This window comes from Panthera tigris, chromosome C1 (genome assembly GCF_018350195.1).
Source record: "Panthera tigris isolate Pti1 chromosome C1, P.tigris_Pti1_mat1.1, whole genome shotgun sequence".
Lineage (NCBI taxonomy): Eukaryota > Metazoa > Chordata > Mammalia > Carnivora > Felidae > Panthera > Panthera tigris.
The window spans coordinates 9,407,888-9,427,773 of record NC_056667.1 but is presented as its reverse complement, the minus strand read 5'-3'; the positions used below and the strand labels follow the sequence as shown (position 1 = coordinate 9,427,773).

The 19,886-nt window shown below is 46.4% G+C and overlaps 1 protein-coding gene across 2 annotated transcripts; it reads right to left on the bottom strand.

The window, feature by feature from the left end:
* Nucleotides 1-4,924: 4,924 nt before the first annotated feature.
* On the bottom strand, nt 4,925-19,831 carry CC1H1orf158 (chromosome C1 C1orf158 homolog). Of its 2 annotated transcripts, none has more exons than XM_042996317.1 (5): nt 19,496-19,831; nt 12,210-12,323; nt 8,724-8,901; nt 7,348-7,550; nt 4,925-5,194 (listed from the first exon to the last, which is right to left on the bottom strand). In XM_042996317.1, the coding sequence occupies exons 1-4, from the start codon at nt 19,607-19,609 to the stop codon at nt 7,369-7,371; spliced, it is 588 nt and encodes a 195-aa protein (XP_042852251.1). In that variant the 5' UTR covers nt 19,610-19,831; the 3' UTR covers nt 4,925-5,194; nt 7,348-7,368. The 2 variants fall into 2 exon arrangements, with proteins under 2 accessions (XP_042852251.1, XP_007083856.1); XM_007083794.3 differs by lacking the exon at nt 4,925-5,194 and adding an exon at nt 6,055-6,302.
* Between the last annotated feature and the right edge of the window lie 55 nt (nt 19,832-19,886).

Below are 19,886 nucleotides of genomic sequence, written 5' to 3'. Positions count from 1 at the left end.
GTAAGAAGTTAAGAAGTTGGCTGCACTGTATTAGATTGCAGACAATTCTATCACTGAGTGAAAAATTAAGTACAGAATAGCAAATGCAATAGAATTCTATTCAAATAAAATGATATATATATACTCATTCAATCGCTATTTGCAAATGTCTCCGGTTGATTTTGTATTTTTTACCTGATGGTGCAGGGTTGGAGGGGCACCAGCACCATCCAAAGCCGAGGCCCCCAGCCAAGGTCGGTTTCAGGTCTGGAGGAGTGACTATAACCACAGTTCCACTGCCATCTCTCCAGAGACCTCAGAGACATCCCATTTCTCAGATGGCCGGAATTGGGGCCTCAAAGTGAGCCCTACATAAACTTGCAAGTCAACAAGGATATGCCTTCAAATTCATGCCCGAATTCTCTGAACCCAATATGGCAGCACCCAAATACATAAGACGGTTAATAACAAACATAAAAGAACTAATCAATAATAATACAACTATAGTAGGGGACTTTAATGCCCCTCTTACATCTGTGGACACGCTTCTAAGCAGAAAACCAACAAGGAAACAATGGGTTTGAATGCCACAGAGGACCAGATGGATGTAACAGATATATTCAGAAAATTTCATCCTCAGACAGCAGAATGCACATTCTTCTTGAGTGCACATGGAACATTCTCCAGAACAGATCACATATTAGACCACAAAACAGGCCTCAGCAAATTAAAAGGGTCGAAGTCATACCAAGCATCTTTTCTAACCACAACACTATGAAACAAGAAGACAAGCACAAGAAAAAAATTGGAAACAGCACAAATACATGGAGGTTAAAGAACATCTTACTAAAGAATGAATGGGGCAGCCAGAGAATCAAAGAAGAAATTTAAAAGTCCATGGAAACAAATGAAAATGAAAACACAGCAGCCCAAAACCTTTGGGATGCAGCAGAAGGCAGTCCTAAGAGGGAAGTTTATAGCAATACAGGCCTAGCTCAAGAAGCAAGAAAGATCTCAAACAACCTAAGCTTGCATGTAAAGGAGCTAAAAAAAGAACAACAAATGAACCCTGGATCCAGAATAATAACCCTGGATCCAGAAAGGGAATAATAAAGATTAGAGTAGAAGTAAATGATATAGGAACTAAAAAAACAATAGAGCAGATCGATGAAACCAGGAACTGGTTCTCTGAAACAAATCAATGAAGAGGGCCTCCTGGTTGGCTCAGGTCATGATCTCACGGCTCGTGGGTTCAAGCCCTGCATCAGGCTTGCTGCTGTCAGCGCAGAGCCCACTTTGGATCCTCTGACCCCTCTCTCTCTCTCTCTCTCTCTGCCCTTCTCCTCCTCGTGCTTGGTCTCTCTGTCTCTCTCTGTCTCTGTCTCTCTCTCTCGTAAGTGTCCGACTTCGGCTCAGGTAATGATATCATGGTTTGTGGGTTCAGGCCCCATGTCAGGCTCTGTGCTGACAGCTCAGAGCCTGGAGCCTGCTTTGGAATCTGTATCTCCCTCTCTGTTCCTCCCCCACTCACACTCTGTCTCTCTCTCTCCAAAAATAAATAAAGATTAAAAAAAAAATGTAAGAAGCTTCTGCACAGCAAAGGAAACAATCAACAAAACTAAAGGACAACCTACTGAATGGGAGAAGATATTTTCAAATGACATGTCTGATAAAGGGTTGAATCTAAACTATATGAAGAACTTATACAAGTCAACGCCAAAACAAACAAACAAATAAACAAACAAACAAGTAATCCAATAAAAAGTGGGCAGAGGACACGAACAGACATTTCTCCAAAGAATACATCCAGATAGCCAACAGACACGTAAAAATATCCTCATTATCACTCATCGTCAGAGAAGTGCAAAAGTATATTGAAATATCACCTCACACGTGTGAAAATGGTTAAAAAAAAAAAAAAAACCTCTAGAAACTAGGGCTGGCGAGGATGTGGAGAAAAAGAAAACTTCTTGCACTGTTGATGGGAATGCAAACTGGTATAGCCATTCTGGAAAACAGTATAGAGATTCCTCAAAAAGTTAAACATGGAACTACCCTACAACCCAGCAACTGTACTGCTGGGTATTTACCCAAAGAATACAAGACCACTAATTCAGAGGGGTGCACGAACCCCTATGTTTACAGCAGCATTATTTACAGTAACCAAGATTTGGAAGCAGCCCAAGTGTCCATCGACTGGTGAATGGTTAAAGGAGATGTGGTATGGAATATCATTCAGCTGTTAAAAAGAACGAAAACTTGCCATTCGCAACATGGTTGGAGCTAGAGGGTATAATGCTAAGTGAAATAAGTCAGAGAAAGACAAATACCATATGATTTCACTCATAGGTGGCATTGAAGAGACAAAACAAATGAGCGAAGGGGGAAAGAGAGAGAAGCCAAGAAACAGACTCGTATCTATGGAGAACAAACTGGATGGTTATCAAAAGGGAGGTGGGAGGGGGATGGGTGAAATAGCACTTGTGATGAGTCCCAGGTGATGAAAATAAAAACTTAGGGGCACCTGGGCGGCTCAGTCGGTTAAGCATCTGACTTGAGTTCAGGTCATGATCTCACGGTTTTGCGAGTTTGAGCCCCGCGTCGGGCTCTGTGCTGACGGCTCGGAGCCTGGAGCCTGCTTCGGATTCTGTGTCTCCCTCTGTCTCTCTGCCCCTCCCAGCTCATGTTCTGTCTCTCTCTGTCTCTCAAGAAATTAAAAAATTAAAAAAAAAAACTTAAAAACTTAAAAAAATTCATTACTGAGTTCTCTAAGCATCGGTACACCCAGGTTCACCACCAGCTGAAGAAAAGAAACAGAGAATCTGGTTTTGAATTATGTTCACGTCTGCAGAATTAGTGTCAATCCCAGAGAAACCCTGAACCCAGAACCATAGACAACTGTAAACTGGTGTCAAATTGGCCAGTAGGGGGCAGGCTGGTCCCAGCCAGTGGGACAGCACCAGGGGTGGCTCCTGGGTTGTGCTCCTGAAGTGCTAGGTTGCAGAGTAAAAACATCAAAGCATCGTGTCTTGATGGAGGGAACGGCTGGCTAGACTTGTTCTCTGTGGCCTTGGCTGTTTTCTTGACTGTTGTCTTTATTGAATAAGAGTTGCCACCATTTATGGAGGATATATTATGTACTAAGGTCTGGCCTCAGTATTTCTATCTGCGTTAGAGACAGTTATTTGCACCCATTGGTGGAGGAAGAGAGATTCAGAGAGGGGCAGTAACTACTTCAAGGTCACACAGCCTATCCCTGGTGAAACTGGAATTCTAAGGCATGGCTGCCAGTGCTCTTGAACCTTTCACTATGCTGTCCCAGCACCCAGGAATGCACTGCTCATTTTATGCTTTGTAATACATTCGGGACACCCGGCCTCCTAGTGCAGCTGGAGGAAGCCTTGCAGAGAATCACTGTTTTCACTGCAGAATCTGTCATTCCAAAGACATCCCACAGCTGAAGTAAGAGGGCAGCCTGCTAGAGCGGTCCCCAAAGTGTGTTCCCCAGACCAGCAGCATCCACATCACCCGAGAACTTGTTAGAAATGGGACTTCTCAAGCCCACCCGAGACCTACTGAGCCACAAACTCACAGGACAAGAACCCCACCCCTGCCCAGCGATGCTGATGCTGCTTAAATTGGAGAAGCGAGCTGAGGCGGGGATGTGGGAAAAAGAGCCTCCCTGCCTCAGTTTCTCTCTCCTTTCCACTCCTTTGGAAAAGATTGGCCCATCCTCCACCCTGGTCTAACCGGGGCCACGGCTACTGGTCGTGCAGCCCAATTTATTAATCTGGTTACAAATGCTGTAGTCTGATTTTTGAACACTTAATATGGTTCTAGTTCTTCCGGTGACCGTAGTGTTTACAGCCACTTTTTAATCTGTGAGTGTGGAAGGCGAGGGAGCACTGACTGGTACGGGCAGCCACAGGCCTTGGGTCTGTTCAGTCCCAGCCTCCACCTCCCCAATTGCCTGGAAAGGACTAGATATGTCTTGGGGCTTAAGTGATGGAATACACGTGGGGTGCAGAGGGCACCTGCCTTGCATCCAGGCTCCAGGTGAATAATGCACTCCCAGCCCCCAACCACAGTCCACACCTTCACCCCCTGAACCTCTAAATAGGTTCGTTTATATTCAAAAAGGACTTTGCAGATGTGGCTAAGGATTTGAGATGGAGGGGGGGGCATTATCCTGGATTATCCAGGGCCCAATGTAATGACAAAGGTCCTCCTGAGAGGGAGGCGGAGACAGATGTCTCATTGATGCTCTGGAAACAGAGAGAAGGGCCATGCGTCGAGGCATGTAGGTGTCCCTTCGAAGCAGGAAAAGACAAGGAACGCAGTCACCCCTAGAGCTTCCAGACCAACTCATAGTGGACTTCTCACCTCCAGAACCTCAAGAGAATAAGTTTTAAGCGGCTAAGTTTGCGGTGTTTGTTACAGCAGCAGTAGGAAACCCATACACCAGCTTTCTGGGCTCTTAACAGACCTGCCAAGCTCCTTCCCAACACGGAGCCACACACACAGGCTATTCCTGCAGCCTGGGCCGCCCCTCCCCCTTCCCCACCTGCCCCTGCACGAGGCCAGTCCCCTCAATGTCCCGGCCTCAGCCTAAATGTCCCTTCTTCGGGGTAGGCTTCCCTGATATCCTGTCCCCATGCCCCCATTATTGCTCTTAGGGCTTCCCTTCACTTCAGCACCCCTGCCCCCACTGATCTCCCTGATGACCCCTTGGTCCCCAAAGTCCCGAGTTCCATACACCTGTCTCCAACTTCTCTCTATCCTGTCCTGTATTGGTTGAAGAGCCCTCTCCTCTGCCTGATGGAAGGTTCTGTATTGGCACCAGCTCCACCAGATCTCAAAGGATGTTTACGGGATGAATGAGTGGCTCCTGGAGGGGTGAGGAAGTCCAGCTGGGCGCCAGCCCACAGCTGTCACTCGGAAGCTCTTCTCCTGGCACAACATCCTTTATTCCTCTTCCTCTTCTGGCCCATCCCTCATTCAACAAACATGACTCAGCACCTCACAGGTAGCGCCAGGCTCTGACTTCAGGAATCTTCGAGTCTCGTAGGGAAGACAAGGTCATTGAACAGACTCTTGGAGAAATGAGTGACGGCTCTGAAGTGTGCTGAGGTCAATCTAGGGAAGCCTGGAGCCAGCAGGCGTCCCTGGCAGGGAGAGTCCGAACCCAGTATTCCTCCACTTTGAGTCACATTACCTGTGGCACAGAATTAAAGTCAACCACACACACGTGCCCCTGAGCCACCCGCACGGCGGAGCAGACCGACGTGTCCAGCTGGTCCCAAGGGTTCCTGCTGGCATTTCTTTGAAAAGACAGTTTTGCACCAGAGCTAAGCATGCTTGCTCTGTGACCAGCCTGCCTAGGACTCATTCCCTGTGCAACTGCAGACCAGGCGGTTAATCTCTATGGTCTGTTCCCTCATCTGTAAACAGAAATGACATTTATAATCCCTATTGGGGCATGTACTATATAGATGGTGGTGGTGACAAGGCAATGAGATAATCTAAATTAGGCCCAGATCCCGGGCCTTCAACCCAGAATAAATATTAACTTGGGTTTTTCCCCGCCCCAGCTTGTTTTGTTTTTTTTTTTTTCCTTGATTATTTGCTAGAATGTGGTAGCAGGTGCCAAAAATGTAAGGAAAAGCATCACGGAAAATACTTCTACGCATTCCTTTTTCTCCAAAGCAGAGAAAACAACCGTTTGTCGTAGCAGATGTGAGATGGGCTGGCAGAGACTCAGAATTGCGTTGATGCACCGCCATGGACAGATGGCCGGGTTCTAAAGTATGGAGGAGCAGAAAAGTGACTTCCTCCCTGATGCTGACAGAAGGATTCTAGGTGGGCTCGCTTTTCCCTGAGTCAGAAGTGAGAGGGCCTGGGTGGCTCTGTCAGTTAAGCTCCTGACTCTTGATTTCATCTCAGGTCATAATTTCACAGGCTCGAGCCCCGTGTCAGGCTCCTAACGTGGGATTCTGTCTCTCCCTCTCTCTCTGCCCCTCCTCCCCTCCCTCTCTTGCTCTCAAAAATAAACAAATAACTTTTTAAAAAAAGAGGTGGGAGAAGCCAAGATCTTGGAAGAATAAGGGGTCTTTGGACATCAGGATGGGCTGGGGTCTGGATGGAGGTCCACCCTGCGGACGGGGGTTGGGGAGAGCAGCTATATGGAGGCTCGAAGTGTGGAACTGGACTGGGTCGTGGTGAGTGGGGTACAGCGTGGGTCCAGAGAGGAGCCCCCAAAGAGACAATTTATTCATCCGTCCAGCCAAGGAAATTCAGCACCAACTCTCCACGGAGCACTGCACCTACAATAATGAATGCAGATCATCAGGGTGGAGGCATCAGGCAGGGAAGGCCACGCAGAGAAAGCAGGCTATAACCATCCAACTGTGTCAGTGAGAGAGGACAGAGGAGGCCGGCCACTCTCAACCAGAGGCTGGACTCCACGCCAGGTGGCAGAACATGCCTCTAGGGACTCCATCCTGGGCGAGGACAGCACCAAGTCCCTGAGCCAGGACAGCGCCCTGTCCTTCTGTCCGGGGGTCCATCCTTGTTCCAAGACACTCACTGAAAAAGCCCCCATTCCCTGGAGCGCCTGGGTGGCTCAGCCAGTTAAGCGTCTGACTTCAGCTCAGGTCATGATGTCTCGGTTCATGGGTTTGAGCCCAGCATCGGGCTCTGTGCTGACCTCTCTCTCCGCCTCTCCCCTGCTTGTGCTCTGTCTGTCTCTCTCTGTCTCTCAAAAATAAATAAATGTTAAAAAAAAATTCTTTACATAAATAAATAAGAAATCCCCCATCCTCAAACTCAACTCTGGAAAAGATTTGAGAGCTCGGAGGTGGAGGGGAGATGCTGTGTGTCTCCCTTCTTCTGAGCCCCTGGGGAGACAACGACGTGCTGGGCACCCCCCCTCCCCCCCCACCACGGATGGCCAGCTCCTGCAGGGTGCCTGCCCTCCCCATAACCACATTCGACCCTTCCCTGGAGTTCTGCAGTGGGTCTCGTGGTCAGACCCCCTTCTCCATGGACCAGACACTCCTGGAGGGCGTCTATGCGGTGAGAACCTGCAGGAATCACGTCACCTCTCTGGGCCTCAGTTCCCCCTCACGTGAAAGGCCAGGGGAGGAACTTAAGAGTCCTGACATTCTGCAGAGTTGTGCATACAGCTGTCACTCCATTGCCTGGGAGAGCTTTAATTATGGGATGGAAAAGAAAGGAGCCTGAGGGTTTGGAGGACACAGACCGTGAACTAGGGGCCTCAGCCGGGCCGGATTTAGCACTCTGGGTGTGTCTGCAGCCACCTGCGGCCTGGCGGGTCCAACAGCACATTGGGGCTCCGGTCGGACCCACCTGCACAGCCCGTGGCCGTTCTCAGAAGCGCGGGACAGGGTGCAGGCGAGGGGGAGGGACAGGGATGGCGTGCTCCCGCCGGGACATGGCACACAGCGGCGGTCTCGGGTAGGACGAGGTGTAAATGCTCTCCCTCGGGGCAGCCCTGGGCGTGAGCCACCTCTGCTTCAGCTGCTCATAGAGTCCATAGTTGGTAGGGGGAGCTGCAAGAGAAACCGGGGTCTGCGTGAACGGGACCGGGCGTAGACTGGCCGGGGGACAGCGCGGCGGGGGCCCTGGGGGTTTCCCGGAGCGAGGCTGGCCGGGCTCCGGAGGGAAGAAGGGCTTGCGGGGGGCCGGCTCCCTGTGTCCTCAGGAGGGACCAGGCGCCGGTCTGTGGGCCTCGGAGAAGTCAGCGCCGTGACTGGTTAAGGATGGAGGGGAGCGTCCTGCCCCAGCGGCGAAGCGAGCAGTGCAGGCGTGCGAAGGCCGATGTCGAGGACAAACCCCAGGGTAACGGGGCGTGGCGCGCAGCTCACCATCGGACCCCTTTGCGTGGAAGGGTGGGAGTACAAAGCATAGGGTGCAGAGAAAGAGGGCAGCTTGAAATGTAAATCAGATCAAGGCCCTCTCTTACAAAAATCACTCCAAAGTCCTAGTTCCGCTGGAAGGACACGGTCCCCCTCCTCACTGTGGCCTCCGAGCCCTGATGTGGTCTTCCGGTACTCCTGCCTTTTCACTTGCCATTCCCTTGCCTGGAATGCTCTCCCACCCCACCCCCCCATTCCTGTATGGCTCCCTCCTTCTCGACTCAGCTATCTCTCCCAGAAAGACCATCCGGCATCATTCCACCCTAAGGAAATTCACAAACACCCGCCTCATTTTCTGTTGCTTACCTATAAGTTTTCTTCATGACGCACATCCCTGTCCAAAATTACCGTATTTACTAGATCTTAAGGTATCTTATGCATGCATGGCGTCTGATCTGAGACCCACTGGAATGACGACTCCCCAAGGGCAGGAATTTCTCCCCTGTGTGTCACTCCTGTGTCCTCAGGTGCTCCCGCAGGGCAGGGCCCCTGGGAAGTAACAGTCCCCATTTAGCACAGCTGCCTGATCCGAACGTGCAGCGGTGTTGTTCCTGCCACCTGTGCTCAGGTGACCATGTTTCCATGGTGCACGCAGGTGAGGGCTCCAGTGCACGGCCAGCGTCACCTCTGTGTCAGGGGGCGGGGGCAGGCAGCAGCCCTGGGGGGAAACGGGATTCTCCCGCTCTCGGGTCATTCTGATGCCCTCGCTGCGCGTCTTTCAGCCTGTGCCCGGCACACCTTAGCCCTACGCGGCTGTGGACCCCTCGCAGCCCACTACAGGGGGGAAATCCTGAATTATACAAATACCAAGAAGGGGGAAGTCTGCTTTCTCCGGGAGCCACAGCAACTTGTGTCCACTCCAGGTGCGACGCGGGGGCAGGCTGGGGTTGTAATTATGCCGGTTGTAATGGTCGTCATATGTGCTAATCAGATGGCGGTGTGAGGGCTCCTGGTGGTGCGTCAGCAGGTGTTTGTACGGGAGCCCCTGGAAGGACAGACACAGCGGGTGTGTTACTGATCAGAGCAAGGCATCCACGGGGCGGTGGACGGAGGCAGAAACTGTTGCCACCGAGGCTCGTGGTGCTGATGGCGAGGAGGCCTCCACGGGCCGGCGGCGAGGGTCTGCCGCCTGGGCCCTCAGGGCCACCAAACGGGAGACGCGGTTGTCTGGCCCACCCGACACAGCTCACCTTCACGCACACATTCCATCTTGGCTGCAGTCCGTTCTCCGTATGAGGGCCCCCAACCCATGCCAAGTCAATTCATCCCTAGAATGGGCAGTGGGGACACATTAAAATGAAAGTCAGGACTTCCAGCTGAATGGGAAGAGTCAGAACCATCTCAGTGCTGCCCTGTGATCTGAAATTATACCCTTTGACTTGTCTCGAGTCTCATCCATCCAAGTGCCTATTTCCATGGCGAGAGAAAGACGTTGAATACCGAGCCTGACATATGCACCTTGTATTTCAATCAGTTACTATGGGAAGAATCAGAGCATGTCCCATGAATTGCCTTCTCCTGCAAAGGATTTATGGCTCCCTCAGCTGGAAACTTGGGGAGCGATTTCTTTGGTGGGGGTTATTTACAAGGAGAAGAAAGCCATGTTCTCCTTATTCTGGGACGTTTGCCTGCATCAGTGCTTTTCCTAAGAAAATCCTCTTGGCCCTGCAAGGGAATCTTGGAGGACTGGGCTGATTTACAGGGGAAGATAATGTGGATTTCCATGCCTGTTCTCTTGTCTGGACCAAACAGGGAGGTCTGTGTCTGCTATGGTCTGGAAACGCTGACTGCACATAATATTTCAAGTTAGTGGTTCCATAAATAAGTCAGATCACAATGCCGAAGGGAGACAAGGGGGGAGGCACAGACATTAAGCAGGGGTTCCCAAGATCCGTATCACTGGGTGCCCAGAGTACATTTCCAGCGCCAGGGAGGGCACATTGGCGGGGGGGGGGGTTCCCATGAACCAAGGGAAGTGTTGGGGGGGCATCACGGCAGGGAAAGGAGGAAAGCCACAAGTTCCTCTTGGTTTGGGGTGTGGCCCTGCTGTCTGGATTATGTACCTAGGATTTTTGTTTTGATCAGGTATGGTCAGGTGGCAGAGAGGGAGACAACTGCCTTTGAAAGAAACAGTTTTGAAAGACATGCCACACCACATGGGGCCACTTTAGGGAAACACCCAGAAGGAGAGGATGAGAGAGAGCATGACCCAGGTTGTCCATGTGGTTTCCAAGGGAAGGAACAGGTGAGGCAGGATAGTCAAGTTTGAGTTGAGGATTACAGAGTTTGAATGATTTCAGCAGGCTCTGGGCTATAGGGGTGCCCACTCTTGTTGGTGCCAGGCCCTGGAGTGATTTGGGGCAAAAGGATATTGACTTGGCATAGAAGCGTTAGATAAAAGAGGTGGTTGGGATATGGGCTCTGGGTTGGTTGCTTTGTATCCTACAAGCTTGTTTATAGGCAAGTTGTGTACTATCTCTAGGAATTAGCAAGCCCTGGGAAGGCAGTCTCTCCAGGATCAGCAAGGCCCCTAAGATGTCAAGCCATCTAAAATACAAAACATAGGGGGCGCCTGGGTGGCTCAGTTGGCTAAGCGTCTGACTCTTGGTTTTGGCTCAGGTCATGATCTCACGGTTCATGAGTTCGAGCCCCGCATCGGGCTCTGCACTGACAGTGGGGAGCCTGCTTGGGATTCTCTCTCTCCCTCTCTGCCCCTCCCCCACTCACTCTCTCTTTCTCTTTCTCAAAAATAAATAAATAAACTTTAAGAAATTAATAAAATAAAATAAAATACAGGACATAGAAAATTTGGTTAATACACCTGCCTAGGGGCAAAGCACAGGAAGGGGGTTTTCCCTGGGGAATGCTAACCCCATCTATCCAAAGTCAATTTGAAGGGAGATCAGCATTTGCCTAAGAAGGGGGAGGTGTGAGGTGGGGGATGGGAGAGGTGCAGAATGAAATCCACAGAACAGCTGACGGACTGAAATGGCTGTTCAGAAGCAGCGCTGTGTCCAGGGTCCCTGGCACACAGATATTTGAACAGAGTCCTTAGAAGCGAATATCTGATTGCTTGGTTCTATTTTGTGTATATGTTGGCAGGGTGCTTCTTAATTGTAAACAGACTGTGTGTGTGTATGTGTGTGTGTGTGTGTGTGTGTGTGTGTTTATCTCATCAGGGTTTGTTATGAGTCCAAAGAGAGGACACCTAATGTGTATTGAGAACTAGCCTAAGTACTTATGTATTGATAACTGGGGACCAGGATCCCCAGATCATGGGTTTTTATTTTGACTTCCTTACATTAACAGGCATTTGGCACGCTAGTGGCAAAGGCTAGCAGCTCCAGACCATCAGCAGGGTCTGTGGATGCCAGCGTGCTCCAGGAAAGTCAGTGCAATCCAAAGATGCCAGGATTGTCCAGAGATGCCAACACAGCCCAGCGGTGCCAGCACAGAGCTGAAAATTTGCTGCTATTTATACTAAGATGGACCCCCAAAATGCAGAAGACAGAGTCAACTCCAGCAGATAGCGTAAAGGAATATGAAGATATTTCTTGCTTGATTTACAGACCGGCCACCTGCTTTGTCCCTTACCAACCAGCCAAACGGTTTTGGACAAACCATTGACCACACCTGGGACACCTTTTTATCTGAAAAGGAGGTTGCTGGGCTGAACTATCTCTCAGATCCCTTCCAGCTCCAAAATGCTTCCATCTGACAATGTCCACCCCTCACTGTGGGCCCCCACCCTGAGTTTAGGCAGGTAAGGGTTAGATGGGTCATGGTGGGGGACGTGTCCTGAGGATGCAGTGCCCTGCTTCCTGCTCTGGAGGCCTGTGACACAATGACGCACATAGGCCCTCAATGAGTGAGAGAGGACAGAATGGCCCTTGATTTTATACAAAAGAACAGGAAGTTGGGGCATAGATGATGCAAAACACTGCCGTTCAAGCATCACCGCTACTTGTTTTTGCAGGACCTCCCCGATTTCCTCACTATGTTCACCTAATTCAGTATTTACCCTTTGCCTACCTCCTGTTGGGAAAGTGTGGGGGAACGGGGAAAATGATCCAAGAAAGTGCTGGGGTACAGGGCAGAGGGAATGCTACTGGCTTGAGATTTGGTGGGTTGTAAATAAAGGTGAATGCCATCAGTGGCCCCCGGGTGGGGGAGGATGCCCGCGAGACTGCTCCTGTGTCCCCAGAGGGAACCGAGCCTAGAAGGAGGTGGTGTCTCCTGAGCTCTGGAGGGGATCCCAGGCCTGAGTGTGGGGCCCCCACCTCCCCCACTTACCTCCACTCTCCTCTTGCCATACCACCTGGAGATCTGGTCGGGTCTGTGGCCCGGGAAGGGGACATACTCTTTTCTGTAAATGGACTGAGGTGTTTCCTCCATGGCTTTGGTGAACTGAAAAAGACCAAATACTCAGGATAACTTCTGTGATGCACCTTCTCATGCTTCTGTAGTGTCCCCTCCCCTCCTGGGCTACGGGAGGCTGGGAAGAGGGAGGATAGACACGACCCCAGGGCAACAGCCTACACAAGCCGGGCTTCATTTTGCCCCCTCCCTCCCAGAGCTTGGAAAGGAACATGCTCAGGCCATTGGCACCCCACTGCCCAGACCCACGCCTCAGGAAAGCTGTTCCTTGGGTCACCCGACCACTTGTCATGGTCTGCACCTGTTCCCTTTGTCCTCTCTCTCCCCGCTATCCACTCCTGCTAGCCTCCTTCTTTTCTTCTTGTTTTCCTCGCTCTTCCCAGTTCCACTCTTTTTCCCCCCATTATCTTATGTCTCCTGGTTCAGTTCTTAAACATTGATTGTGGTAAAATATACGTAACAAAATTTACCATTTCAACCATTTTTATGCACACGGTTCAGGAGCATTAAGTACATTGATATGGTTGTACAGCCATTAACACCATCAGTCTCCAGAACATCATCTTCTCACACTAAAACCCTGAACCCGTTAAATGGCTCCCTCCCCAGCCCCTGGCATCCCCCATTCTACTCTCTGTCTCTATGAATTTGACTCCTCTAGGGAGCGCACACAAGTGGAATCCTACAGTATTTGTCCTTTGGGGCCTGGCCTATGTCACTTAGCATAGTGTCTTCGAGGTAGGATTGTCTTCCTTTTCAAGGCTGAATACTGTTTCGTTGTATGTATATGCTACCTTTTGCTTACCCATCCTACCTTTGGGCTGCCTTGAATAATGCTGCTACACACATAATGTATGAACCTCTCTCTTCCAGATCCTGGTTTTAGTTCTGATGGTTATAAACCCAGAACTGGAGTTGCTAGATGATATGGTTGTTCTATGTGTACTGTTTTTAGCAACTGCCATAGCTTCTGTCTCCCACAGCAGCTAAACCGTTTTACATTCCCACTAGCAATGTACAAGGGTTCTGATTTCACTTACATCCACACCAACGCTTATTATTTTCTTTTTCTTTCTTTTTTTTCAATATTAGCCATCTTAATGGGTGTGAAGTGGTATCTCGCGGTTTTGACTTGCTTTTCCCTAATGACCAGTGATGTTGAGCATCTTTTCATGTGCTTTTTGGCCATTTGCATAACTTGGAGGAATATCTTTTCCAGTTTTTTCCCCATTTTTAATTGTTCGTTTGCTTTTTTGCTGTTGAACTTTAGGACTTCTTTATATATTTTGGATATTAATCCTTTATCATATGTAATATTTGCAAACATATTCTCCCATTCCATGGGTCACCTTTTCACTCTGTTGATAGTGTTCTTTGATGCCTAAAAGACTTCAATTTTGATGAAATCCAATTTATCTATTTTTTTCTCTTGTTACCTATGATTTTGGTGTCCTATCCAAGAAATCATTGCTAAATCCAATGTCATGAAGTTTTCCTCCTATGTTTTCTTCTAAGAGTTTTACCATTTTAAGTCTTACATCTAACTTTTTGATCTGTTTTGAATTAATTTCTGTATGTGGTGTAAGATAAAGGTCCAACTTCATTCTCTTGCATGTGGATATGCAGTTTTCCCAACACCATTTGTTGAAAACACTGTTTTTTCTCCATTGAATGATCCCTGTTGAAATCATTTGACCAGATATGTGAGGACTTACTTCTGAGCTCTTTATTTTATTCCATTGGTTTATATTACTGCCTTTATGCCCATATATCAATATTTGGTTACTGTAGTTTGTAATAATTTTTGAAATCGGAGAATGTGAATCCTTCAACTTTGTACTTCTTTTCAAGATTGTTTTGACTATTCTTGAGAATGGTCTCTTGAGATTCCAAGTGAATTTTAGGGTGGATTTTTTAATTTCTGCAAAAAATATCATAAGGATTGCATTGCATGTGTAGCCATTTTGGGGTGGTATTGACATCTCAATGATATTAAATCTTTCAATCCATGGACATAGGAGATATTTCCATCTATTGGCATAAACTTCCATTTCTTTCAGTCATATTTTGTAATTTTCATTGTATAGGTCTTTTGCTTCTTTGGTTAAGTTTATTCCTAACTATTTTATTCTTTTTGATGCTATTATAAATAGAATTTTTTAAATCCCCCTTTTAGATAGTTCATTTTTAGTGTATAGAAATGCAACTGACTTTTGCAATTTGATTTTTGTATCCTGCTACTTTGATGAATTCATTTATTAGTTTTGACAGGTTTTTCTGGTTTTTTTTGTTGTTTGTTTTGTCTCTGTATGTGTGGTCTCTAAGGTTGGTACATATAAGATCCCATCATCTGCAAACAGAGATAATTTTACTTCTTCCTTTCCAATTTCTTGTTATTTCTTTTTCTTGCCTAATTGCTCTGGCTAGAACTTTTAATACTATGTTGAATAGAACTGGCAAAGCAGGCATCCTTGTCTTATTCCTGATCTTAGAGGAAATTATTTTTGGGTTATTTACCACTGAGTATGATGATAGCTGTGGGCTTTTCATTTATGGCCTTTGTTATGTTATAGTAGTAAAATACTGAGTAGAGTTCACAAGAAAAGCCATCTAGTCATGGATTTTCATTTGGGAGATTTTTTTTAAACGTTTGTTTGTTTATTTTTTGAGAGAGAAGGAGAGAGAGAATCCCAAGCAACCTCCTCACTGACAGCACAGAGCCCGGTGCGGGGCTCAATTCCACAAACCATGAGATCATGACCTGAGCCAAAATCAAGAGTCGGACACCTAACCAACTGAGCCACCTAGGCACCCCAGGAGATGTTTTTATTACTGGATCAATTTGCTCACTAGTTCTAGAACTATTCAAATTTTCTATTTCTTTGTGACCCTTTCTTCAATATGTACTCTCCTTATTTGGTTCTTGTAACAGTTTTTGACTTAAAGTCTACTTTTTATGATGTTGGTATAGCCATGCCACTCTCTTTTGATTGTTATTTGTATGGATATCTTTTTTCACTTCCAACCTACGCATGACGTTAGATCTAAAGACTGTCTCATATGTGTCATATACTTGCATCCCAGGTTTGCGTTTTTCCCCCCATTTGCCAATCTATGTCTTTTGGTTGAAAGTTTAATCTATTTACATTTAAAGTAATGACTGTCAGGGGAGGACTTCATTTAACTACTTTGTTATTTATTTTGTTACAGGGTTTTTGGTCCCTCATTTCTTCCATTACTACTTTCATTTGTGTAGTTGGCTTTTTGTAGTGACACATTTTTATTTTCTTCTCGTTTCCTTTTGTGTATACTCTGGAGATATTTTCTTTGTAGTTATCATAGAGATTGCATATGATATCCTAAACTTATAATAATCTTTTTAATAATCTACTTTAAACTGGTACCAACTTGACTCAGCTCAAACATAAAAACTGTGCTCCTGTACAGCCCTGCCATCTCCCATTTTATGTTACTGATGTCATAAATGGCATCTTGATATATTTTGTACACATTAACATGGATTTATAATTATTTTTATGCATTTGGTCTTTAAATCCCATAAAAAAAAGTGGAGTTACAAACCAAAATCACAATAATAGTGGTTTTTATATTTGTTCATGTGTTTAACCTGTACCAGAGGTCTTTATTTCATATGACTTTGAGTTACTGTCTAGCATTGCTCTGTTTCTTACAGGGCAGGCTTAGTGGTCATGAACTCCTTCTGCTTTGGTTTATCTGGGGATGTTTTTAGTTTCTCCTTCATTTCTGAAGGACAGTTTTGGTAGCTATAGTATTCTCAGTTGATAAGTTTTGTGGATTTTTTTTTTTTTTAGCACTTTAAATATATCACCCCACCCCTTTCTGGACTACATGGTTTCTGCTGAGAAATTTACAGATAATCTCATAAAGGCATCTTTGTACAGTGATGAGTCATTTTGATTTTGCTGCTTTCCAAATTCTCTCTTTGTCTTTGATTTTCAACAGGTTGAGTATAATATGTCTTTGTGTGGGTCTCTTTGGATGTATCTTTTTGCAATTCACTGAGCTTCCTGGATTTGTAGATCTGTATCTTTTCTCCAAATTTAGGAATTTTTCTGCCATTGTTTCTTCAAATACTCTCTCTACTCCTTTCTCTTTTTTCTCCCATAATGTGTATACTGGTCTGCATAATGGTGTCTCATAAGTCCTTAGACTCTGTTCACATTTCTTTCTTTCTTTCTTTTTTTTTTTTTTTTTTTGGTCTTCTCAGACTCAAGAATTTCAAATGATCTCTCTTCAAGTTCTCCGAACACCTCTAGTGAATTTTTTCAATGTAGTTATTGAATTTTTCAGCTGCATAATTTCTATTTGATTTCTTTTTATAATTTCTATTTTTTATTGATATTCTTATTTTGTTCATATATCATTTTCCTGATTTCCTTTAGTTCCTTTGTTCATGTCTTCTTTAAGCTCTTTAAGCATATTTAAGACTTTTAAGTTTTTGTTTAGTCCGTCTGATGTCTGTCTTTCCCCAGGGCAGTTTTCCCCACTTGGTTTTCTTCCCTTCGGCGGGCCATGTTTGACTATTTCTTTGTATGTCCTGTAATTTTTTGTTGAACGTGGACATTTGTAAAAACAGCCCCCTCTCATAGTCTTTGCAAACTGGCTCCATTTAAGGGAAGATCTCCACTAATTAACAGGGCATGTTCTGAGGCTTGGAATCAGCCTGATATGAAGGAAGGCTTAAGTTCTCAGGAGTTTTCTGAGCATGCATCTCGCCTGGGCCCGTGTGTGTGTGTGTGTGTGTGTGTGTGTGTGTGTGTACCTTTGTATTTAGTCTGTATTCACAGCTACTTTAAAATGCCTTACTTTCCCAAAGAGTGTCTCCCCTGCTTCTTCTCAAGGCCCTTTATGTTCCGTTGTATTCCTCTACCTGTAATCTCAGGCCTCAGACCTTCACTGGTTTGTAGTCCCCTGGCAACTTTTGCTCACTGTAACCAGTCTGCTTTCAACAGCCTTTCTTGCCCTGAAACATGAACTATGACACTTTTCCCCATCTGAGCTCTGAGTCAAGCAAAACAGAGACCAGTTCTTTAGGCAGCCTCCAGACAGATTAAAACGTTGCCCCATTCAATAGCCAAAGTACGGCAAGAGCTCAGATGTCCATCAACTGACGAATGGATAAAGAAGATGTGGTTTATATACACAATGGAATACTACTTGGCAACGAGAAAGAATGAAATCCTCTCATTTGCAACAACGTGGATTGAACTGTAGGGTGTTGTGCCAAATGAAATAAGTCAGTGAGAGAAAGACAGATACCATATATTTCCATTCATATGTGGAACTTGAGAAACTTAACAGAAGACCATGGCAGAAGGGAAGAGGAAAAAATAGTTTCAAACAGACGGGGAGGCAAACCATAAGAGACTCTTAAATACAGAGAACAAACTGAGGTGGATGGGGGGCGGTGGGGGAGAGGGGAAAATGGGTGATGGGCATTGAGAAGGGCACTTGTTGGGATGAGCACTGGGTGTTGTATGGAAGCGATGAATCACGGGAATCTACCCCTGAAACCAAGAGCACACTGCATACACCGTATGTTAGTTAACTTGACAATAAATTACATTAAAAAAATAAAAATAAAAAGTTTGATGTCCAAAAAGTAAAAAAATAAAAAAATAAAATTTTAGCCCTCTTTTCCTCTTTGCAGAAAAAAAAAATGTGCCTCTACTCTCTCTGGGCTCAAGGGAGGGGGAATGGCCGCTAAGCCACTGCTTCTCTGAAACTGAACTATGCTGTTCTAAGGAGAGAATGGGGAAAAAAAGCAACTAAAAATACCTTAGAATTTCCTACCATTTTGAATGTGACTTTTTCTAAACTGGGCCTTTTTTTGTTCACTGTGGACCTTTAACTATTTCCCAGAGCTCTTGTATAGTTGTTTTAGACAGGCCATAGTTGTTTCTTAAGTGTTTCCATGGGAGAATAAGGAGCTGGAGCTTCTCGTCTACCAGGTTTCTGATATCACTCCAACTCTGCTCTCTTTATGCAATCTCTTCTAAGTATAGGACCAACCCATAGTATTCCTGGATACTACCTCACCCACAAGAGCCTGGAGGATTGCTCAGCCAGTTCTTCTTGCCCTTGGAGCTTCTCTTACACAAACCCTTACTCCCCAAAAAAGGCCAAGTGAAATCAGAGCTAACAATGGCCATAGACCACATCTAGCCAGAGGGCTGGTGAATTCCAATGTTCTCCCCGAAAACAGTCTTTACCGATTCTCAGAAGTCACCACCAACCTTCTCCACACTTAAACCAAAGCCTCCAATTGTATTTCACTCTCTTTTCTTTGCTCATTTCCCAAGAAGAAATGAGGATGTCTACATGTCTCTGCAGACATTTAAGTGGCTCAGTCTTGATTGCCACTAATGAAGATATTTAATTTCAAGTAGGCCAATTCAGGCAAAGTATTTTTGTTGTGGCCTTAAAATACACGGGAACACCAAGAGCCCATTTGTTCTGTTTTGAAAATAAAAACTGAGGGGCGCCTGGGTGGCTCAGTCGGTTGAGCATCTGACTTCGGCTCAGGTCATGATCTCACGGTTTGTGAGTTCGAGTTCTGCGTCAGGCTCTGTGCTGACAGCTCAGAGCCTGGAGCCTGCTTCAGATTCTGTGTCCCCCTCTCTCTCTGCCCCTCCCCTGCTCATGGTCTGTCTCTCTCTGTCTCAAAAATAAATAAAAACATTAAAAAATTAAAAAAAAAATGAAAGAAAAACTGAAACGCACAGGCGGGGCAAGGTTGTGGAACAGGTGCCACAGAGCAGCAGCCCATCCCTGGACATCAATGTAGAAGAGTGGCAAGCCTTCCCTGGCAAGTACCACACTCTGGGAAGGGCCAGGCCAGGGAGAACGGATGTTCTTCAGGTCAAGATGCAGAGGAATTAGAGACAGGGAGCACCAGATGCCTAGAAACACTCCACTGAAAATAATGCTGTAAGGCACAGCTATATTCATACCTGTACTATCGTGTTTTCAAGCTATACCAGGGACCTTGCTGATTACTTGAATGTAACTCCTCTCCGAAGAGCACAGAGACCCTAATGCCCCATTCTTAAGATGTAACTATCTATGGCCCCTAATTTGGAAATAGTAATGACCTCACTCCTACCCCTGCCTGCCAGTCCATCCCCCAAGCCCTCTGTCCACTCTCTCCCTTTCCTTACCTTCCTCCTCTCTTCCACCCAGTTTCCAGTGAGCACTCGGGTTGAATACTTGGTCTCCACCTTCCAGCCTGGGGTAGAGAATGACTGTGGACTTACTGCAGTCAAAAACTGCATGGTAAGTGCTTGCCCCGAGTCTTTAGACTTGAGACAGTTTCAGGCTTTAGGGGTGGGTAGATGTTATGAAGTTGTTGAGTGTAGGGTGTCTTTCTCTCTTATCGTCCCAGCCACTCTTCTGAGTGGATAGAGATGACACCCTGCCAACTTCACACAATAGATGGGCCTGAGAGTCTGCTTTCTGCCTCCAGGGAGAGGTGATGTGATCTTGGATTCCCTACTGTTGACTGTCTCCATGGTGATAGATTGTGTATAAATACTCTCCTGAAGGGAGAAG

Bases quoted from the DNA above. Each gene is read 5' to 3' on its own strand.
- CC1H1orf158 (XM_042996317.1), bottom strand. From the start codon at position 19,609: ATGCAGTTTTTGACTGCAGTAAGTCCACAGTCATTCTCTACCCCAGGC. The intron at 12,324-19,495 runs GTAAGGAAAGGG...GGTCTTTTTCAG, and splicing joins GGGTGGAAGAGAGGAGGAAG to TTCACCAAAGCCATGGAGGA. The intron at 8,902-12,209 runs GTAAGTGGGGGA...CTGTCCTTCCAG, and splicing joins ATGGCAAGAGGAGAGTGGAG to GGGCTCCCGTACAAACACCT.